The following is a 22,483-nucleotide window of genomic DNA, read 5'->3' on the forward strand; positions in this document are numbered from 1 at the left end:
CCTTTTTGTACTGTTCATGGGGTTCTCGTGGCAAGGATACTGGGGTGGATTGCCATTTCCTCCTCCAGTGGACCATGATTAGTCAGAACACTTCACTATGACCCATCCTTCTTGGGTGGCCCTGCATGGCATGGCTCATAGCTTCATAGCTTCATTGAGTTATGCAAGCCCCTTTGCCACTAGCAGGATGTGATCCATGAAGGGGGATGAAATGTAGGCTAAATTTTAAGTATCAAAATAAGATTCCTGTAATCCTTCAGAAGGTTATTAAGCTATTTATAAAGTAACGTATCAAATTATTCCATAAGTAAAGAACAGTTGGTTAACAAGTATTAACTCACAGTGACCTGGACCGCTCCGTGTCCCATGTGGGGCCAGAGAGACCAGAGGTCTAGCCAGCAAAGCATTTACTCCATCCTCTCCCATTTCTTAGAGGATAGAGCAGAGGCTCAAATACAGACGTGGGAGACAGGCCTGCAATTGAATTCAGCCTCTATAAATTTTATGTGTGACTTTGAGCAAATTAATAACATTTCTGAACTTTAAGTTTCTCATCTGCTCTTGTCAAAATTAAATGTGTCGGAGAGCCCAGCGTAAGTTTTGGCACATAGTTAGCTCTGCCTGTGGTGATCATTATTACTGCCTCCCAGGGTTTGTGCAGAGAATGATGGAACAGATAGGAATCAAGCACACCATTCTCTACATAAAACCTTTGCACCCGTGTTTGTCTTTAAAACACTATTTGAAATGTAGAGGAAGATCAGTCTTTTCTTGAGAAAAAAAAAATTATGCAATGAAATAAAAGTCTTCCATCCCTTTAATAGAGTAATTCATTCATTCATTACAAATTATATTTCAAATGTTACTAGATTTTAGTACTAGCTTTGACCTATAAATAGACTCTGATCTATATTTAAGAATGTAATCCTCCTCCATTTCTCCTCCTTTCTTAGCTTAGCACATGTGAGCTACTTCTAGCGAGAAACCTTCCCTTTTTGAATTTACTCCTATCCCACAGAACTGACTGAAGGCTGGTGAGAGATCCAGGAACACATTTGCTCCCTCAGCCCACATGGGGGGCCATCAGCTCTGTGCTGGGTGTCATGCCAGTTACAGATGAGCAGCAGTGGCCACAGTTCTCCTGCCTCTTCTGAACTCTGCACTGACATCTGGAAGCCTGCTAGGGATCCCAGATATTCTCCCCTGAACCCTTTTTTCCCATTCTACACACTCCCTCTGGGGACCCTCATTATCTCCTATGATATCACATACTAACTCTGTGTTGATGACATGACTCTTAAATCTATTTCCTCGGATGAGTTCCAGGCCTGCATTTTCATCTATTGCCTCCAATATATCTCACCAACATAGCCCAACATGTATAACTGGTACAACAATTTATTCCCAAACCTGGGCTCCCTGTAAGTGCTGTATTTAGTTATTTATCTAATTATCTCAACATCCATTAAGAGTTAGATTTATTATTACCCCCATTTTGCAGATGAGATCACTGAGGCACAAAGAAAAGCACATTACTTTTCCAAGATCACACAATCAGAAGGAGGTAGCACATGTACACCCATGGCTGATTCATGTCAATGTATGGCACAACCACTACAATATTGTAAAGTAATTAGCCTACAATTAAAATAAATAAATTTTAAAAAATAAAATATAAAATTTAAAAATGAAAAAAAAAAAAGGAGGTAGAGTCAGGACTGGAGTCTGGCAGTCTGATTATACAAATTGCATCCTTTGGTACATCCATCTGAAATGTCGGTCTGGTGTGGGTTATCATTGCTAAAGAGGATAGATTAAAAAGTAGTAAAGAATTGCGGTTGCTTCAAAATTTTAACTACAAGATCATATAAATATAGTAATGGATCATATTTATGTCTCTTTAGTTTCATAAAAGATTACTAGTTTTATAATCCTTCTCCAAGAGCCAATCCTTCTAATCCTACCTCAAGAACCAAGGTAGTTGAAGTCATTTCTGCAAAAACCCAGTAAATGCCAAAGCACATGGATTTGAGGAAGAAGATGCCACCCAAAGTGAGCTGTTGGCTCAGCGTGGCTGGAATATAGAATCTAAAGTGGTAGCGGACAAAGGCTGGGAAGGGACCCGAGAACCAGACTGTGGATGAACTTCAGTTATAGTAAAGAAATGGGACTTTATTCTGTAGGCAAATAGTGGAAGTAGGGGTCAAGGAGCCAGGCATGGAAAGTTCATTTGACAAAATCATTTACTGAGAGCCTCCTATGAAGTAGGCGTGTCTGCAGGTATTTGAAAGACAGTGAGTTACTGCCTTCAAGGAGTATACAGTCTTAATGAGGAGCTTGGAAAATACACCTGCAATTCGTAATACATCATGATTAAGTGTTACAGGGGGCTATGGGAACACTTATGAAGCGCTCCTAACCACCCTATGGTGCCTTATAAAGGAATAGTTCCCAGAAGCACTCAGATATTTGTAATGAAAGGAATTACATGATAGCATTTGTATTGTAGAGAGATAGTTTTGCCAATAGATACACCTATTCCAAAGAAATACAGAAGAAGGGGGGTCACTGAGGACATTATTTTATTAGCCCACGTAAAAGTTGGTGATCACTTGAACTGTGATAATCATTGACAGGGAAAACAGAATGAAGAGGACTTTCGGAAATAAAAACAGCAGAACTAGGAGAATCTCCTGAAAGTGAGTGTTGCTATAAAGGAGTTAAGGAGAAAGATTCCAACCTTCCTAGTCTGACTATCTGGGTGGTCGGTTACACTGAGTTAGGGGTAAAGAGGAGCAAAGGGAAAGAAGAAGATGAATTTCATTTGAACCATGTGAAGTTAAAGGCATCTACAGCTGAAGAGGTATAGTGGGTGGATACAGCATGTATCGACAAATAGTGCGGTGCTCCAGACATAAGTTTATGAATATCCCTCGTTTGGAGACAGCTGAAATCAGACAAGGTTTCTCAGTAGAGCACTGAGTGTATAAAGAGAGGGAACGTGGCAGTGCCAGAAGGCACACATACAAATAAAACACAGCCAATGGAATAAATAGACTAGTGCCAGGCACCACACCATGCAAGACATGACCACAAGAACTTTGAAGCCAGATGCCTAAATTCAAGCCCGGGTTCAGCCCCTCTTCCGCCCTGTCACCTTGTGCCAGACAGTTAGCATCACTGGGCACCAGTTTCCTCCTCTGCAAAATAAGACCTACTTCAGAGGCATCAGGATGAGAAAAGAAGCCACTGTTTACAAAGCATTTTGAGCAACCTTGGCCCTTAGTAAAGACAGCTTAGTTTTTTTTATTGTTGTTAAATACAAAGTATTATAAATCCTCTAGCCCCAAACATTGATCTTCATTTCTCATTCCATTTTATTCTCTACTGTGTCTTATTCTTCTGAAGGCTATCATTTGTTTATCTTATTCTACTCCTAATTCTAGGGAGTCCTGAATAAAGTATTACCAAATGCACTACCTATTTCATGTTCAAAGAAAATCTCAGGAAAGATAAAATCAATCCTTTTCTTCGCAAAACAATTACCTTAAAAAAAGCTCAGAAAAGTTCTCTGTGGGCATATCACAACATAATCACCTGTTGCTAAGGATAAAATTGATAAACAATTTTCTCCAAAGGTATATTTCTCCTAACAGTTTTTTTCTTTTATATTTTTTTCACTTTTCAGAACTAAAATTGCAAAAACAAGCTATTCATAGATTCAAGGCATTTTCATCCCTTAGTTCAGTTCAGTTCAGTCGCTCAGTTGTGTCCGACTCTTTGCGACCCCATGAATTGCAGCACACCAGGCCTCTCTGTCCATCACCAACTCCCGGAGTCTACCCAAACCCATGTCCATCAAGTCGGTTATGCCATCCAACCATCTCATCCTCTGTCGTCCCCTTCTCCTTCCGCCCCCAATCCTACCCAGCATTAGGGTCTTTTCCAATGTGTCAACCCTTCGCATGAGGTGGCCAAAGTATTGGAGTTTCAGCTTCAACATCAGACCTTCTAATGAACACCCAGGATTGATCTCTTTTAGGATGGATTGATTGGATCTCCTTGCAGTCCAAGGGACTCTCAAGAGTCTTCTCCAACACCACAGTTCAAAAGCATCAATTCTTCGGCGCTCAGCTTTCTTCACCGTCCAACTCTCACATCCATACATGACCACTGGAAAAACCATAGCCTTGACTAGACGGACTTTTGTTGGCAAAGTAATGTCTCTGCTTTTAAATATGCTATCTAGGTTGGCCATAACCTTCCTTCCAAGGAGTAAGCGTCTTTTAATTTCATGGCTGCAATCACCATCTGCAGTGATTTTGGAGCCCCAAAAAATAAAGTCTGACACTGTTTCCACTGTTTCCCCATCTATTTCCCATGAAGTGATGGGACCAGATGCCATGATCTTAGTTTTCTGAACGTTGAGCTTTAAGCCAACTTTTTCACTCTCTTCTTTCACCTTCATCAAGAGGCTCTTTAGTTCTTCTTCACTTTCTGCCATAAGGGTGGTGTCATCCGCATATCTGAGGTTATTGATATTTCTCCCGGCAATCTTGATTCCAGCTTGTGTTTCTTCCAGCCCAGCGTTTCTCATGATGTACTCTGCATAGAAGTTAAATAAGCAGGGTGACAATATACAGCCTTGACGTACTCCTTTTCCTATTTGGAACCAGTCTGTTGTTCCATGTCCAGTTCTAACTGTTGCTTCCTGACCTGCATACAGGTTTCTCAAGAGACAGGTCAGATGGTCTTGTATTCCCATCTCTTTCAGAATTTTCCACAGTTTATTGTGATCCACACAGTCAAAGTCAAACTCTAACTCATCCCTTAGAGTTAACTATTAATATCTGTCTTTGGGACAGTTGTGGCTGTCAAGATCCCCTCTCTGCCAGGAACTGTGTTAGTTTTTCTGTATTCTTCACAGTAGCCCCTTGAGTTGACTATGATGTTTGCTATGAAATTAATGAGAACAATGTAAGGCTCTCTGAATCATCTCAAGGTGAGAAAAGCTGACTTCACGTAATGAGCAACGATTGGATAGTTGGTTACAAAGCACAACAGGGTTCAGTGTGGGTTAACTGTCCCTCTCCTCGGCTGTGTGTCATCATCTTGAGGATAAGACGTGAGATAGGATTTCCCGGTAGTGCTCCCCACTAAGATTTCCTGTTCCACCTCACCGCTGAAAATGCTTGGGAGTCAGAGTACCTTAACTTCATGACTTATGGTGACTAATGGGCAATAATCTTGCCTTTCTGCTCAGCTCATATAGCATCAGCAAACATGTGCCACATGAGCCCATTGGAAGGCTTAACACAGAGTGTCAGGAGCTTCTTATCCAAGCAGAAACTCAAGTTTAATATTCTTACCAGTCTTAATGAAACTCTCAGTTAGCCTATTAACCAGGATTAATGTCCTGAGACTATGACATAGTGCAAGAGATAATAAGTAATAGAAGCTTAGAGACAGGATGGTCTCTGGAAGATGAAGGTGTCAGGACTGACTTTTTAAATTAGATAAACTCAAAAGATAAATAGAGCATGATAGAGAAAGGAAGGGGAAAACAGTATTCCAGTATAGGAGCAAAAATTACACCAAAACAAAGCTAAAACAGATCTGTTTGGGCTATAAATAGACAAATCTCCCGAAATAATGTGATTGGCAAGAGAAATGATTAAAAAAACAACAAGGAAAGTTGATATGAGGCATGTTTGTGAAGAGCTTTCAAATGGCAAGCTAGAAAGTCTGGGCATCTTTCTATGGTTAGTAACATTATCAAGAAAGGTGGTAACATGAAATTTTTATTTTAGAATTATTCTTTCAGTAGGCTCAGAGACTGACTTGATATTAGAGAGAAGAAATGCAAATTATTTTGAACTTTGAAGTCTGTATCAAAATAAAGAGTGCCACTTTTGAGTTGTTTCCAGTTCCTTCCAGTAGTATCATTTTTCATATGTAATGGCACCTTTTTTTTGTGTAAAGATCATATAGTAAATAATATTTTAGGATATAGTCCCTGTTGCAACTACTCTCAACTTACTATTATAGCACAAAGCCTCGTTAAACAAAATATGAATGAATAAGCATGACTGTGTACCAATGAACTTTATTTATGGACACTGAAATTGGAATTTAATATAATTTTCGTAGCTCACAAAATATTCTTCTTTTGCTATTCCCAACCATTAAACTTAAAAATCACTCTTAGCTTGTGGGCAGTGTAAAACCAGGTGGTGAGCAGGATTTGCAAACTCTTGGTTTATAGCACATCAGTCAGAATGCTGTCCAGCATCATTTTGAAAACTTTGGATTCTCTTCTGAGATCTTCAGTTGAGAACTTGGAAGGAGATAGTTGAAGTGGTGAGTGATGTGGTGAAAGTGGAAGAAGGTAACTAACTAGTAAGACTAACCATATTAACCGCTGGGGTCAGGGGGCAACATATGTACCTTATATGTTCCAATCCACCAGCTACTTATATGAAATCTTCAACAACAACAAAAAAGGAAAATCAATCAACAATTATTTTAAACACATTCTGAATTTGGCATTTTAGTAATCACACAGGGAAAGGCAAGTGGTGGGTCTTGCTTCTATTAATGGCAACCCACTCTGGTACTCTTGCCTGGAGAATCCCATGGACAGAGGAGCCTGGTGGGTTACAGTCCATGGATTCGCAAAAGTTGGACACGACTGAGCAACTAGCCTGCACATGATGCCTGGAAGGAAAATGACACAGTGAAGTCCCTTAACAAGTGGTGTGGGCAGCAACGTGGAAGGAAGCTTAGTGTGGGTCCAGCGCATCGAGTTGGAGTAACTCTGAACAAAGATTTACATGTGGAGAGACCAGCCAGGCTGGGATAGGGGAGGGGAACGAGCCTGGGAGCTGAGTGACGAAACAGACGAGAGGAACATAAAGGAAAAACCCACTCAACACTGCTGACTGAGAAGCACACAGCGCTGAGGGGCACGGGGCCAGCTGAGGCCTTGGGAAATGGGGAGAGGAGACTGGAGCGAGCACCTTCAGTTCAGTTCAGTCGCTCAGTCGTGTCCGACTCTTTGCAACCCCATGGACTGCAGCATGCCAGGCCTCCCTGTCCATCACCAACTCCCGGAGCTTACTCAAATTCATGTCCATTGAGTCGGTGATGCCATCCCACCGTCTTATCCTCTGTCGTCCCCTTCTCCTCCTGCCCCCAATCCTTCCCAGCATTAGGGTCTTTTCAAATGAGTCAGCCCTTCGCATGAGGTGGCCAAAGTATTGGAGCTTCAGCTTCAACATCAGTCCTTCCAGTGAACACCCAGAACTGATCTCATTTAGGATGGACTAGTTGGATCTCCTTGCAGTTCAAGGGACTCTCAAGAGTCTTCTCCAACACCACAGTTCAAAAGCATCAATTCTTCGGCGCTCAGCTTTCTTCACCGTCCAACTCTCACATCCATACATGACCACTGGAAAAACCATAGCCTTGATTAGATGGACCTTTGTTGGCAAAAAAATGTCTCTGCTTTTAAATATGCTGCCTAGGTTGGTTATAAATTTCTTTCCAAGGAGTAAGCATCTTTTAATTTCATGGCTGCAATCACCATCTGCCGTGATTTTTGAGCCCCCAAAAATAAAGTCAGCCTCTGTTTCCACTGTTTCCCCATCTATTTCCCATGAAGTGATGGGACCAGATGCCATGATCTTAGTTTTCTGAATGTTGAGCTTTAAGCCAACTTTTTCACTCTCCTCTTTCACTTTCATCAAGAGGCTCTTTAGTTCTTCTTCGCTTTCTGCCATAAGGGTGGTGTCATCTGCTTATCTGAGGTTATTGATATTTCTTCTGGCAATCTTGATTCCAGCTTGTGCTTCATCCAGCCCAGCCTTTCTCATGATGTCCTCTGCATATAAGTTAAATAAGCAGGGTGACAATATACAGCCTTGATGTACTCCTTTTCCTATTTGGAACCAGTCTGTTGTTCCATGTGTGGTTCTAACTGTTGCTTCCTGACCTGCATACAGGTTTCTCAAGAGGCCAGTCAGGTGGTCTGGTATTCCCATCTCTTTTAGAATTTTCCTCAGTTTATTGTGATCCACACAGTCAAAGGCTTTGGCATAGTCAATAAAGCAGAAGTAGATGTTTTTCTGTAAGGTCGAGCACCTTACACGTGCAAATAACACACTTAAAGTGAAGTCTGATTGACGTTAGGATGAATCATTGGCAAACACAGGGAGGAGGGATTCTATTAATACCCACATGTTGGGTATTTCTCAAGTATTATTAGATTGAAAAATAAGGGAGCAGTGATATCATGATGATTTGATTGCCAAAATAAGTATAATAATCTCCTGAATCACATAATATAGAATCCCCCTCATTTCTTTGAGGTAATTTGTTTTGATCATTTGCACTGGTCATGTCTTATGAAACAAACAAATATATTTCATTGTTTATCCTCAACGTTTTTCTCTTAGATCTGTTTGCCTATCCATATCATAAATATATGGGAAAAACAAGCATATAGTATGACCAATAAGTTATGTGGAAGTCTTAATAATATTGGAATTCAGTAAGGGAAAAAGTTGCATAAATATGTGTCTCCAACTCAACACCAACAATTGATTTTCTCTGCTTCTTTCCTGAGTGTTGCTGCTCAGAGGGACTCTAGGGTGCCTGCTCCCTAAAAGAGTCCCTTCCTGCCATAATATTGCTACCAAAGCAGCAGGGCTTTAGGCAGAGAGCATATCAGCTCATCCAGTAAGCAGAAAAGGCATATTTCTAATAAGCCATTTTTATATATACAGAATGAAATAGAGACCAAGAAGATATTATTGTCTTCATTGTTTAGACTTGTAGAAAAGTAAAGATGTTTGGCTTAGTTCTAAAATAGTCCCTTTAGTTTTCCATGTCAAAATACAATCATCTGGTAATCAGCAAATTTTTGGTGCAGAATTAAATTTCTTGCCATTTTCCTACAACTATTTATATATGAATAAAATAGTTTAAAAGATGAAAGTTTCTTAAAATTTTTAAACATTGAGGTTTAGATTAAAATGTCCTCAATATTTGCCTACATTTAACCCATAATTATAAGTTGAAAAACTTACATGAAAATGAAGTGGTCAGTATATACCTAGTAGCTGGTCTCCATAGCTATTATTAGGAAATATTTAGAAGTAGATCCTTTCGTGATTCATTTACCTTTCAGAAGTAGTTAATTTATGAAATCAGAAAATTAGCAAGGAGCAATCCTAGCCTGTATTATAGTGGAAAAAGTAAGCAGCAGAAGGTTTTTAATTGGCTTGCACGAGATGCCACAGGTAGCCAGACGCTTCGGGATTATCATTCCCCTTCAGTCTGTTAGGAAGCAGAAGGAACAACGGCTCTTAAGAAACTCAGAGCAGGGAGGAGTGCCCTGGTTCGGCTCCTGCAGCCCTAAGCGGGGGTGCTTCCAATAAGTGACCAGGAGTGGCATGCCGCTTCTCTCCTCATTGCAAAATATTCACTGGAAATAAATTATTCAGTCTGTATTTAACCAAATGCATTATAAATTGCTTCACTACTACAGCAACCATAAAGAGATGTATTAAAACTTCCACAAATTACCATTAAAAAAGAAAATAAGTAAATGTAGAAAGTACAAATCAGAATTAGACTAACCATATTACCTTAATGTATTATTTAAATGCTACATTTCCATTCCATGTCTCTCTCCTTTTATTTAGCTTCTACATTAATCCAGCCAGAATTTGAATTAGTCTAGATTAAGTCTTAATATATTATTTATGGTGTTTTAATGGAACGAAATTGTACATTTTCCTCCAAACAAGTATAATAATTCTGTCATTCAAGTAAAAGAAAATTTTTCAAAATTCTGTCATTTATGTAACATAGAAAATTGTTATATTAAAATAAGCTTTTCATGTTTTTTTCATAGACTTGAGTCAAAGGAGCCTTTCCTGTCAGTTGGGTGAGTATACGTCTAAATTTTCAAAATCTCAGTTCTCTAACATCTTAAATGCAAATTAACAAGGTCTTCTGAGATAATGTTTTCAGTCATCAAACCCCATATTCAAGGTCATAACCTGCCACCGATGCACCATTTCCTCAGCACTGTGGCTATTTACCTCTAAAAGACAACTAAAATGCTCCTTAAGATCACTGTTTTGTGACTCAGAAGTTTAACTAACCAGTATATGAAATCCTGTATCCTCTATAAGAGCTAAAGAAACGTTCACACTGATTATCTCATCGGATGAAGGCATGGTTTGGTGGTTTTGAAAACCCCTCTGAACCACAGCCCCACTCTTCCTCATCACTCCGCTCATTTTTGTGCTGTTGCCTTTCATCTACCTCAGTCAGTGTTTATTCCCCGTTTCCTCTAAATCTGTCGCCAAAATCTTTATCTTTTCCCCTGTCTCTCATTTCACTTTTATTTCTCCACTGCTTACACTGACTGCTTCTTTGAACACAAAGCTGAGGAACCCTGGAGCAGATTAAGTAAGACTAACACTTGCCCTCTCTGATAGTATCATTCTGAGTCACAGCACGTGTTCCAATAATAATATACTGCTGACCGGAATACCCATGTACTATTTTTTGGCATTTAGCTAATTGAGACTCTCCAAAGACGTTTTCACTGATCTACCATGTAATCTTTCACTAACATACCAAAATGTCTTACTAAAGGACTTTTGCAGCATTATGGTGGATGTTATAAAATATCAGAAAGCATTGAAGATGTGACCTCTAGTTCAGAAGAAAGCATGCTGTTATTTGATGAGAAAAAATAAATAAATCACATATAGGCAGTCAAGGCCAGAAGCATGGGATGGCATTGCAATCTTCAGAGATGGCATTGGTTTTCTTTTATTACTTTGTTCACAGCCATTGAATATTTCTCTCACTCATTGAACAACACAGTTCCCTCTGTCCTTCCAGTCCTCCTAAAAGCGTTTCAGGAGGCCGTTTGAATCACAAGAATCAACAGTAATTGTTGGGGCTTCTGGGAGAGGAAAACAGAGTAGAGGCACTTATTGGAGGACTTCATGAAAAATGAAAGGTCAAGTTGACCTGGCCCCAAAAATCGTTAGAGCATGCCTCTTCCTTCCTTCATCATCAGCTCCCATTGTTAAAGACCTTTAAGCCTGAAGTAATCTTTTGTTTTGAATTCACGTGCGTCCGGCCCTCAAGTCTGGAGGCTGAAATCGCTTTTCTTCATGCTTCACTTGACACAGTTGTTCGGCCGCATTTCCTGTTCTCCTGACTACTTTGAGACAAAAACCCATTTTTTGATTGCAAACTTCTGTTTTACAAGGGCAGACTTTGAGTAATCTTCGTTTTATACGTCGCAGAAGTTTAGAACTCAGTATGAAAGGACTGAGAAAAAGTTTCCCGTAAAGAATGATCTATCACTCCGCAAATACTACTCAAAATGGGAAAACCAGTGGGGCAGCAAGAATATATTGCTTTCCTTAGATATGTCTTAAAATAAAGTGGGGTGAAACAAGCAACCCAAATAGTCCTGCTGACCGGCTATTTTGACTTATAGCGAAATGTCTCCACTCCCCTCCAAGAAAATGATTTTAAATAAGACCCTTCAAAAGTATATATGAACCTCACTCCTTACCCTGTTCAGTAAGAGGAAGGGTGATAATGAGCATAATGGATGTTTATGAGCCTACTAGGCAAAGGCCATCTACCATAAGAACCATGATTCAAATTTGTGACTAAATTAATTTAGTCACTTGCCAAAGGGAGTAAATAATCTGATGTATTGTCTATGGTGTCAGCTGACATGTGAGTATATATGATTGAGTTTTTCTAGAGCCCTGCACACCTTACTTACATTAATTTTAATTCTATAGTCAGTAAAACTTATATTAATGAATAAATAAGTACTAAATATTGCATGTTTCAGTCCATTGCCTGACAGAGTCTGAAAGCACTTTTCTGTATATATGTACTTCTAGAATTTGCTTTTGCCTTCATAGGCTTTGACATTTATAAGCTAGTTTTATTGGTTTCTGCAGTTACTTGAACTCCCAAGCCTCAGGTTCCTAATTTGTGAAATGGATATCAAAACAGAAAATTTAGATCAAGGATTTAGCATCGTTCTTAGCACCGTTCATAGCTCTCAATGAGAGAGCTCTGAAATAGTTCAGAGAATAAACCTCGACTTTTACAGACTGTCCCTTGGCTTACATGTGGAAACCAAAAGACGTTTTTATGTTGTTGTTGTTCAGACGCCAAGTCCTGTCTGAATCTTTGTGACCCCACGGACTGCAGTACTCCAGGCCTCCCTGTCCCTCACCATCTCCTGGAGTTTGCCCAAGTTCATCAAACTCCAATACTTTGGCCACCTGATGAGAAGAACTGACTCATTGGAAAAGACCCTGATGCTGGGAAAGATTGAGAGCAGGAGGAGAAGGGGATGACAGAGGATGAGATGGTTGGATGGCATCACTGACTTGATGGACATGAGTTTGCGCAAATTCTGAGAGTTGGTGATGGATAGGCAGGCCTGGCATGCTGCAGTCCATGGGGTCCCAAAGAGATGGACACAACTGAGCGACTAAACTGACTGATGTCCATTGAATCAGTGAATGCAATCCAGCCATCTTATCCTTTGTTGCCCTCTTCTCCTTCTGCCCTCAGTCTTTCCCAGCATCAGAGTCTTTTCCAGGGAGTTAGTTCTTCGCATCAGGTGGCCAAAGTACTGGAGCTTCAGGTTCAGCATCAGTCCTTCCAATGAGTATTCAGGATTGATTTCCTTTAGGATTGACTGGTTTGATCTCCTTGCTGTCCAAGGGACTCTCAAGAGTCTTCTCCAACACCACAATTTGAAAACATCAATTCTTCGATGCTCTGCATTCTTTATATTCCGACTACTGGAAAGACCATAGCTTTGACTGAATTTCTCACCAAAGCAATGTCTTTACTTTTTAATATTATACTCTTTAGGTTTCTCATAGCTTTTCTTCCAAGAAACAATCATCTTCTAATTTCATGGCTGCAGTCATCATCTGCAGTGATTTTGGAGTCCCAGAAGAGGAAATCCATCCCTGCTTCCACCTTTTCACCTTCTATTTGCCATGAAGTGATGGGACTGGATGCCATGATCTTTGCTTTTTTCAATATTGAGTTTTAAGCCAGCTTTTTCATTCTCCTCTTTTACCCTCATCAAGAGGCTCTTTAGTTCCTCTTTGCTTTCTGCCATTAGAGTGGTATCATCTGCATATCTGAGGTTGATGACATTTCACCCTGCAAACTTGATTCTATCTTGAAAGTCTTCCAGCCTGGCATTTCACAAGCTGTGTTCTGCCTATAAGTTAAATAAACAGCCTTGTTGTTTTTATGACATAAACATTGTAAATGGAATAAACATGAGTACAGATATTCAGTTTCAGATTTCAATGATGAGCACTAATAATTATTATTTAAATTTTTAATGGAAAAAATATTGATAAAACTTTAATGTGCATCTCTTCTTAATGTAAATTAGGGAGCAAAATTCCTCCTTTGATAAATGTGCTACAGTAATTATGAATAAAATTTTAAATATTACAAACATAAATTCAAGCCAAAGATTCCAGTGGAAAAATTTGCCACAGAAAGTTATAACACAAGGAAATATTTGCTTATGGAAGAAGGTTAGGGAATTATGAAAGGAAGTTAAATGAAATTTCAGATCTTAGACCTTCAACTGTGTGGTGATACAAGAGGAGCTTTCTTTCATATGCACCAGTGAAATATTAGTAAAATAATGTCATTAGGAAAAATGAAAAATAAACTTGAGTCTAGAGTGAGACATGAAGGCTCATCCCAGAGTCTGAGTCTGTTAATTCAGGTAGGTCAATAGATGCAGTATTTTCCAAAGCTATCTAGGCAGTTCTGGTACCAGCCAGGCTTGGAACCAGCGTCCGCATCGTGGTTGCAGCCTCCCTCATCCTGTCCTTACAAACATTTACAGGTTGTTCATGCAGACACTTAAGCTTGGTGGAATCTCTTCAGAAAATCTGTGAAACACAGCTTCCTATGGGTCTCCTCCTGTCTTGGATGTGTATGGCAGAGGTGGACACACTGATCTAGAATTGTCCATCAGAGACCAGGATAGATGTAAAGAGACCAGAAGATGTGCCTTGGAGGTCACCATGGTTCACAGGGAGCACACCACCTGTGCTCAGGGGCATAAAGCTCATTCTAATGGTGCCCTAGACCTAAGGTTGGGATATTTAATAGATATTTTGTTATATGAAAAGAAAATGCTTTATATTTAAAATCACAAATATAATTAAATAAATATAGTTTACATGTGACATGCATTACATATGTAAATTGATTAAAATATATCACATAGAATACATTTTATTATAAATATAATAAATTTAAATAATAGATTCAAAAATTCAAGTATTTTCCTATCTCACTCACCTCTCAATAGTGAAAAAGAAAAATCAGCTGTTTTTAGAACAAAGCTTAGCTTGACTGCTAAAAAGTCCTAGATGGCTGATAGTCTGTTCATCCTCAAAACATTGCATTTTAGAATGATTTAGAAAACTCTTCTGGCAAATATTTTCTTGTATGTGGCCTCAGTTAGATTCTGATTTTGGAAATCAACTGGGAGAGAACAGACGTCAAGTTTGCATTCAGAAAAATGAGTAAGAACCCGGTGATGGTCTCAATTAAGAATCTAAGATATAAATCTTAGTTTAAAATGTCTTGCATTAGAAAAGTTTTACAGCTTTTTAATGAAGAGAGATGAGGGGAAAGGAAATTCCTGTTCACTTGACATTTGAGGCTCATAGTGTAAAAGGACACATCAAGACAATGCATGAATTCCCTTCAAGAGCAAGTGGCTGTGTCGACAGTTTGCAGACGCTGAGCCACTTAAAAGTATACTCGAGGCACTAACTGAAATTTTCCATGTGAATTATTTCTTCTTATCTCTTTAGCATGAAGTTAACCTTTTTCAAAGAAAACTTTTAATATGAGTGAGTTGTATTTTGGAATTGAAATTTTGAATCATACCAATTTTTCGGTTGATGAATTTCCCTATAAGTAGCTTTATTATGAGGATGGTTATTTACTGCATGGGTAAATATTTTTTCAGCCTTTTTTCATTGTATTAGAATAATTTAAATAACTCAGGAGAATTTAAATTGTTTTATTAATATAGCTCAGAATGCATTGTTTCTCAGGCTTGGCCAAGAGAGATTCAAAAACACATTAAGGATAAAATTATCAAAATTATTATATTTATCTGTTAAAGCACTGGCTTTAAGAGTGAGTCGATCATGCCCCAGCCAAGCCTGGAGTTCCTGCACCCCTGAGAGGTCCCTGACCCATTCTACTAAGTCCAACTGAGAAGGAGCTTACACTCTCAAAAGAGCAAAGCTCTGGACTGAACCGAAGCTCTGGACTCTGCAGCTAAAAGTATTCCTCATATAATTGCCAACACCTACATTTTGTCAAATAATTTTCCTTGGGGAATATTTTCCCCTCTTCTATCCAGTCTTGGAACTGAGTTTGGAGCTTCAGTGTACTTCTGCTGGTGTTATAAAGATGTTGTTACACTTTGACATTCTTATCAGATCAAAGATTTACATTAGTTTACTTCTATCCATGTTTTGTTTGAAACTTTGTGTTTACTGATGCCTTCCATTATTATACCATAGCTGCCTGTTTTAAGAGACTAAATTCTGCCATTAATTTCCTTGATTTGAATTCCATTCTGTCATTTCCCAGCTAGGTGCCTTGGGCAATTTAAGCCCTCTGAACCTTCATATTCTCCCTTGAGGTAATAACTAACTCTTAGGGATGTTGTGAGTGAGATAATATTGCAAAGTGCTTAGAACAGTATCTGACATATAGTAAACAGAAAATAGATATCATTTGTCATCAACACTTTGTGCAACAGCTAAGTTATATTATAAATCTTTCCTAAAGAAGCAAGTTCTTCTGAACGACAGAAATTCCAGCTCATTAAATTCGAAGGCCTGAATATTCTAGAACAGTGGTAATGGAATTGAATTCTTGGAAAAGAAGCTCAGAAGAGAGTGAAATCAGCACAGTCATCAACAAGGACTTTACCTTGGAGATCTTTGAGGAAGACAGACAAGAAAAAAAATAGCATGAAGACAGGACACAATTTTGGAAAGTGCTTACATTTATATAAAATAGCAAGCACACTGTTTAAAACTGCAATAAGAGCATGAAAATAGGAGAGCAATGCCGCCTTAGGGATAATTATAAAAGAGCTTCAAAAAGTAAACAAGAGAAGTATATGACTACTGTAAAATGATTGGTGTTGACCAATCACTTAGGAATTAAAATGTTGTTTGATCTAGGAATTGAGACATAAAAGAAATTGGCCAAATAGTCCGGGAAATTTTTAAAACAAAAAGTAGAACTTGAGTCTATTCTCCATGTGAACTAAGAATTCAACAGAGAAGTATTAAGAATAGCGTCCCCGGAAGAAGGAATTGGAAGGAAGAATTGGCAGCAGAGAGAATTGAGTGCCCCAAGCACATCAGGTACCCCAGTCTAGCAAACTTGAAGGTTCATGAAAAGATAGGAGAGGTTAAGATTGACGGGTTAAATTAGTGATTGTTTACAGAGAAATTATACTAATGCAAGGAACCTTCTTTACCTTCTGTGGATTTAGTAGAGTCATTGAATTATTGTGGGCTTCCCTGGTGGCTCAGCTGGTAAAAAATCTGCCTGCAATGCAGGAGACCTGGCTTTGATCCTTGGGTTGGCGTGTTTCCCTGGAGGAGGGAAAGGCTAACCACTGCAGTATTCTGACCTGGAGAATTCCATGGACTATTCCATGGGGTTGCCAAGAGTCGGACACGACTGAGAGACTTTCACCTTCACTTTTCACTTTGAATTATTGTATGTGTATTTGTTTGTCTGTTTTGCTTTTAACTGAAGAATGTTCTCCAAAGTGAGGTTGTAATAGAGCCACTTAGAACACTGTTGCAGTAGCTCAGGCAGGACTTGAAAAGAATCAGAACTTGAGCAGAATGACATCACTTTCACCTGTTAGGATTCAGTTCAGTTCAGTCCGGTGCTCAGTCATGTCTGACTCTTTGCGACCCCATGGACTGCAGCACGCCAGGTTTCCCTGTCCTTCCCAACTCCCGGAGCTTACTCAAATTCATGTCCATTGAATTGGTGATGCCGTCCAACCATCTCATCCTCTGTTGTCCCCTTCTCCTCCCGCCTTCAATCTTTCCCAGCATCAGGGTCTTTTCCAATGAGTCAGCTCTTTGCATCAGGTGGCCAAAGTATTGGAGTTTCAGCTTCAGCTTCAGCATCAGTCCTTCCAATGAACATTCAGGACTGATTTCCTTTAGGATGGACTGGTTGGATCTCCTTGCAGTCCAAAGGACTCTCAAGTTTCTTCTCCAACACCACAGTTCCTCTTTCCATGGGATTCTCCAGGCAAGAATACTAAAGTGGGTTGCCATTTCCCCCTCCAAGGGATCTTCCCAACCCAGGGATCGAACCCATCTCTAATGGGTTCGACACATCTCTAATGTCTCCTAATTGACAGGTGGGTTCTTTACCACCAGGGCCACATGGGAAGCCCTTCATAATGTGTACATAATTTCAAAACATCATGTTGTATACCTTAAATGTATGCAATTTCCATTTGTTAAAAACAATCAAATCTCAAAGAAAAAAATGGAAAAGAAATGCCTGATGAAATATTATTTTCTTTAATAGTATCAAAATCAGTGAGTGATTGAGTGACGTCTTAGGGAAGTTCAACTGAATTTGGTGGGATCATGGTGACAGAATGACAGGCTAAAATCCAGGTGTGACATTGAGACTAAGGAAGAGTTAACAAGAAACTGCCTCGAAGCTTTAAATACACCCATCAGACATCATGGGATCACTCATGGCCAATTCAAAACCTATCTTTTGATGGTGTGGATCCAATTTTCTCTAGGTCTCCAGGGAAAAAGGGATAAGGGGATAAAGTCAATTTTCTTCTTCTAAAAATCTATTTTTAAAATTTTTTTAGACACTGTGCTACCACAAAATTAATGATTCTTTTAGCAACTGCACTTGTTTCATTTTTTCCAAGGTCCTCCAGGCTACTTCTCTGGAGAGTACACAAAGTTTCCACAGTGCTATTTTTGTAATCTAAAGCAGTTGTGCTTTCAGGCCTGATGCTGCAACTGTAATTTTAATTTATCAACCTGCCACTCAGTAAAATGCTGTAAAAACATTTGAACGCTTAAACCCATCATTTATTTCTGCACTTGTCAATGACACTCTTCTGTACTTGTCAAAATCATTTAAAGTGCACTATGATAGCAAATACAATATCACCAATAAATTGGATAATCAATCATGTATGTATATATTTTGACAGTGGTGTCTTGAATGCATAGGTTCCAGGACACACTTTTAAGAAGCAATCATTATGCTTCAATACTAAAATACAGTACAGTCATCAAAGAGTCTTCCTCAATTCTTACAATTTAAAAAATGTCTTAGGAAACAGAGAGGCTGATTGTGACTGAAACAGCTTTTACTGCTTTAGTGAAATGTTCTCCTTGGGGAAAAGGAAGTAATTGCGGATTATAGCAGGCAGGAATATAGTGTTATTTGGAGGGAAGAAAATACATAGGATCATTAAATAGATTTATTTAAGTTCTGCTTATAAAGAAAGCAGTGGTGCAGGACTTTATAGCTGATGATATTTCAAAAGAGTTCTATCAGCACTTTCACTACTATCTAATTTGTTCATATAATAAAATGTCACATTAAGCCAAATGTCACAATTTACATCAGTTTTATTTTGAAATTGTTGTCATTATATATCACAGGGAGCATCCCTCCAAAATTTGGATGAGATCTTTGATCATAATTGTCACTTAAAATTAATTTATCCTTTGATATAAATACACGTAGAAATAAAAAGCACCTGTTCAGTCATTAAGTCCATTCAACCCAACAACAAATCTGGTATGATACAGGTTATAAGACTGTTTAACATAAATGTTGTTAAAAGTGTAAAAATAATATTGACCAATTTAACATAGCTAAACTCTCAGCTATTACAATTTTCACCATTTAATTATTTTTAAAAGGCAAGACTAATGAGACTACAAAATCTGTGGAGGATTTAAAATCATGTCTTTATCACACAATTCTAACTTATCCAAGCAAATTTATAGACATCAAATACCTATATATAAGAAAATAAATTGCTAAACTTGGCATACATAAAATTCCACAATGAGGAGAACTAATCTTGAGTGATATTATGGAATCAAATCAAAACAATTAAGGCTTTGACAGGTATGTTAACTAACACAACTACCACTGTTTCCATATTGCCACTAATACTGTTTTTGAGGAATTAGTTTTTAAAATGTGAATCCACATTGGAAAGGGTAAGCATATAATCTGATTGATGATAGATATGTTTACTGAATGTATTTATGAATAAAATAGAAATGGTGGCTCAGATGTTTAGATGTCAGTGTAGAAATACTGCATGAAGAGAGTGCTATTCATCCAATTTGGAATAAAATCTTAGTCTCATGTGCTATTGAATCTGTCCTGAACACACTCACTCACTGGAAATAAGTACACAAAATAAAGTGTTTGCTTTCATTCATCTGAAATCAACCCAGCTCAAAGGAAAGAAAATTGGTTAAGCTTATTTGAAAAGAATAAATTCTTGCTTTTTTTAAAGCTCCATAAAATATACCTAAAGCTGGCTTTCTAGTTGAACCATACTTGATTATCTAAATAATTCCCTAGCAGTAAATACTCTTCATAGAGGGCTCAAGGTATTGATTAGCCTTTATTTTTTGTTGCTCATTGAATCGTTACTAATTCTCATGTAGATAAAATAGATACTATAGATACTACAATTCTTTCAATACAAGAAAACAGACAGAACAATGATGTAATGTCCATAAAGACATACAGCATGTCGGTAGCCACTGAAATGGACTCCAGCTTAGGCTTTTTGTTTACAGAGCTGCCAGTTTCATGCATACTAACACTTCATGCTCTCTTCTGAGTTTCATATTCATTAGAGTCATCATGAAGGCCTAAATAATACCCTTAATTATTCAGAAAAATACATAAAAAGTTATTTATTGCTTTCAGAGGTATTACAAATCCCAGATTTGCATTATAAAAGCGCTGGCAAAAGTTTCAAAGCCTCACTTTCCAATTAAATTCTGTTCATCCAGCCAAGAATGACTGATCTTTATTTCTTCAATCTCAAAGTTGTGACTTTTTAAACATTTTTAATGACATTTTCAAAATACAGAATACTTTTTGATTCAAAAGATTTCCTGCTTAACTCTATAGAACAAATCAGTTATCACAGCATAACCAATAGTGGCCAAATATTAGTATAAGAGATAAGAAAGCCTTCCTCAGCGATCAATGCAAAGAAATAGAAGAAAACAATAGAATGGGAAAGACTAGCGATATCTTCAAGAAAATTAGAGATACCAAGGGAAATTTTCATACAAAACTGGGCAAAATAAAGGAAAGAAATGGTATGGACCTAATAGAAGCAGAAGATATCAAGAAGAGGTGGCAAGAATACACAGAAGAACTATACAAAAAAGATCATCATGACCCAGATAATCACGATGGTGTGATCACTCACTTAGATCCAGACATCCTGGAATGCGAAGTCAAGTGGGCCTTTGGAAGCATCACTACAAACAAAGCTAGTGGAGGTGATGGAATTCCAGTTGATGTATTTCAAATCCGAAGAGATGATGCTATGAAAGTGCTACACTCAATATGCCAGCAAATTTGGAAAACTCAGCCGAGGCCACAGGACTGAAAAAGGTCAGTTTTCATTCCAATCCCAAAGAAAGGCAATACCAAAGAATGCTCAGACTACTGCACAATTGCACTCATCTCACACGCTAGCAAAGTAATGTTCAAAATTCTCCAAGCCAGGCTTCAGCAATACGTGAACCGTGAACTTCAAGATGTTCAAGCTGGATTTAGCAAAGGCAGAGGAACCAGAGATCAAACTGGCAACATCTGCTGAATCATCGAAAAAGCAAGAGAGTTCCAGAAAAACATTTACTTCTGCTTTATTGATTATGCCAAAGCCTTTGACTGTGTGGATCACAACAAACTGTGGAAAATTATGAAAGAGATGGGAATACCAGACCACCTGACTTGCCTCCTGAGAAATCTGTATGCAGGTCAGGAAGCAACAGTTAGAACTGGACATGGAACAACAGACTGGTTCCAAATAGGAAAAGGAGTACATCAAGGCTGTATATTGTCACCCTGCTTATTTAACTTAAATGCAGAGTACATCATGAGAAATGCTGGACTAGATGAAGCACAAGCTGGAATCAAGATTGCCAGGAGAAATATGAATAACCTCAGACATGCAGACGACACCACCCTTATGGCAGAAAGTGAAGAACTAAAGACCCTCTTGATGAAAGTGAAAGAGGAGAGTGAAAAAATTGGCGCAAAGCTCAACATTCAGAAAACAAAGATCATGGCATCTGGTCCCATCACTTCTGGGAAATAGATGGGGAAACAGTGGAAACAGTGACAGACTTTATTTTGGGGGGCTCCAAAATCACTGGAGATGGTGACCACAGCCATGAAATTAAAAGATGCTTACTCCTTGGAAGGAAAGTTATGACCACCCTAGACAGCATATTGAAAAGCAGAAACATTACTTTGCCAACAAAGGTCCGTCTAGTCAAGGCTATGGTTTTTCCCATAGTCATGTATGGATGTGAGAGTTGGACTATAAAGAAAGCTGAGCACCGAAGAACTGATGCTTTTGGACTGTGGTGTTGGAGAAGACTCTTGAGTCCCTTGAACTGCAAGGAGATCCAACCAGTCCATCCTAAAGGAGATCAGTCCTGAACATTCATTGGAAGGACTGATGCTTAAGCTGAAAGTCCAATAGTTTGGCCACCTGACATGAAGAGCTGACTCATTTGAAAAACTCTGCTGCTGGGAAAGATTGAGGGCAGGAGGAGAAGCGGATGACAGAGGATGAGATGGTTGGATGGTGTCACCGACTCAACAGACATGAGTTTGAGCAAGTTCCAGGAGTTGGTGATGGACAGAGAGGCCTGCTGTGCTGCAGTCCATGGGGTCGCAAAGTTTCGGACACAACTGAGTGACTGAACTACACTGTATTATTAGCAAAAGCCTGGCATTTTTTGTACTTCTAAAGCTTATCAGGAAAAAAAAAAAAGAAACTCACTGAGCAGCTATATTTTGGCATGCTAACTAAGGTGTAATTTTAAAATGAAAAGCCAAGTCCCAAATATTTTATGTTTTTAAAAACCTTATTATTTCTTTTGTGTAGTTCTTACTAGGTCACATTTAAAACTCAATGTTTACAACCTGCAGACCATGTTCAACTTCAAAATGATATAATGGTGCCTATAGTTTGACTCAGTGGTGGACAACCTTTGACAATAACTTCTCTTTAGCTTCAGTAAAAAGCATATAAAAG

The 22,483-nt window shown here is 38.6% G+C and overlaps 1 protein-coding gene across 21 annotated transcripts in view; it reads left to right on the top strand.

The window, feature by feature from the left end:
* The window catches only part of RALYL (RALY RNA binding protein like), a 548,770-nt gene that overhangs the window by 410,973 nt on the left and 115,314 nt on the right, over positions 1-22,483 (top strand). For all 21 annotated transcript variants that reach the window (XR_014055712.1, XM_081496753.1, XM_081496765.1 and 18 more), the window contains one exon: positions 9,920-9,952. Coding sequence is in view for 20 of the 21 variants with exons in the window: in XM_081496753.1 (XP_081352879.1) it covers positions 9,920-9,952 (33 nt within the window). In the remaining variant the exon portion in view is untranslated. The remainder of the gene's footprint in view (positions 1-9,919; positions 9,953-22,483) is intronic.

The sequence above is a fragment of the Giraffa tippelskirchi genome, chromosome 6, assembly GCF_054371585.1.
Source record: "Giraffa tippelskirchi isolate mGirTip1 chromosome 6, T2T-mGirTip1v1.2.pri, whole genome shotgun sequence".
Classification (NCBI taxonomy): Eukaryota; Metazoa; Chordata; class Mammalia; order Artiodactyla; family Giraffidae; genus Giraffa; species Giraffa tippelskirchi.